The sequence below is a fragment of the Dendrobium catenatum genome, unplaced genomic scaffold (assembly GCF_001605985.2).
Source record: "Dendrobium catenatum unplaced genomic scaffold, ASM160598v2 original_scaffold_163609, whole genome shotgun sequence".
NCBI classification, from domain to species: Eukaryota; Viridiplantae; Streptophyta; class Magnoliopsida; order Asparagales; family Orchidaceae; genus Dendrobium; species Dendrobium catenatum.
Genome location: NW_021482034.1, coordinates 1,995 through 2,941, shown reverse-complemented (window position 1 = coordinate 2,941; position 947 = coordinate 1,995). Strand labels below are relative to the sequence as shown.

At 43.9% G+C, this 947-nt stretch overlaps 1 protein-coding gene across 1 annotated transcript; it reads right to left on the bottom strand.

The window, feature by feature from the left end:
- Window positions 1-75: 75 nt before the first annotated feature.
- LOC110103631 (4-coumarate--CoA ligase-like) lies at window positions 76-526 on the bottom strand. The gene has a single exon (XM_028692295.1). It carries the CDS (start codon window positions 494-496, stop codon window positions 161-163), a length of 336 nt encoding a protein of 111 aa, XP_028548128.1. The 5' UTR covers window positions 497-526; the 3' UTR covers window positions 76-160.
- Window positions 527-947: the final 421 nt, after the last annotated feature.

Here is a 947-nt window from a genome sequence, read left to right as displayed (position 1 = left end):
CTTTTGGCTCCGGTCACCTGACCCAATAATTTGCCCTTCCTTCCACATTCCGACCATTGACCGCCTCTTCGCCGATGATCGCTTCTGGCTTTCGATATCCTCGCTGATCGCCTTCGTGCCCAATCGGAAACTGACGACATAATCATTATCATGAACACCATCAACGTAAGCAGCCTGTGAGCATATCCTGCAATTCCTTCCCCATCGGCACCGCGCCTGACATCACCATCCTCAATGACGACAAGTCATAGGTGTCCACCGCCTCACTCTTCAGCATCTCCACCACTATGGGCGGCACAAATGGTGCCACCGTAACCCTGTACTTCTCCACCAACTCCATCAACTTCATGAGGACAAACTTCATCATTATCACAATAGCCAACCAGGCACACAGCCCACAAAGCAAAACAGAGTTAAGGGAATAAATATGGAACAGGGGAAGCACGCAGAGCAGATCATCTTCCTTATGAAAAATAAAGGTTTGGGTTTTCTCCATTGTTCAGCAGGAAAAAATGTATATTACTAGAATCAGAGAGATTTACTAGAATCAGAGAGATCAATTGGCTCCTTTGCACTTATTTCTTCAATCTTCAACCGAGAGCTTCGCCATAATAGTTGTGGAGAGAACAGTTAAGCAAAGAAGCAGTGTTTGCGTTTGGCGGGAAGAGCGTGCGAGCAGCTAAGGAGAGAAGCACGCGGAAGAATAGCTAATGCATGAAGAGGGAAGCGGTGGCCATCGGCGAAGAGGCGGACGATGGTCGGAATGGGGAAGGAAGAGACGGAGTGAAGACAGAGTGGTATTTCTGTTGGAAAATTAGTATTTGGGTGGCAGTAATGTAATATTTAACTTTTGGGTGTTAAATATGTAATATAGATATAATAAAATGGCATGTATGTAATATTAAAAAAATAAATTAAAAATTAAAAATCAATAAAAAAAACGGTTG

What these genes read in the sequence shown, in the direction of transcription:
- LOC110103631 (XM_028692295.1), bottom strand. Translation starts at nt 496, where the DNA reads ATGGAGAAAACCCAAACCTTTATTTTTCATAAGGAAGATGATCTGCTC.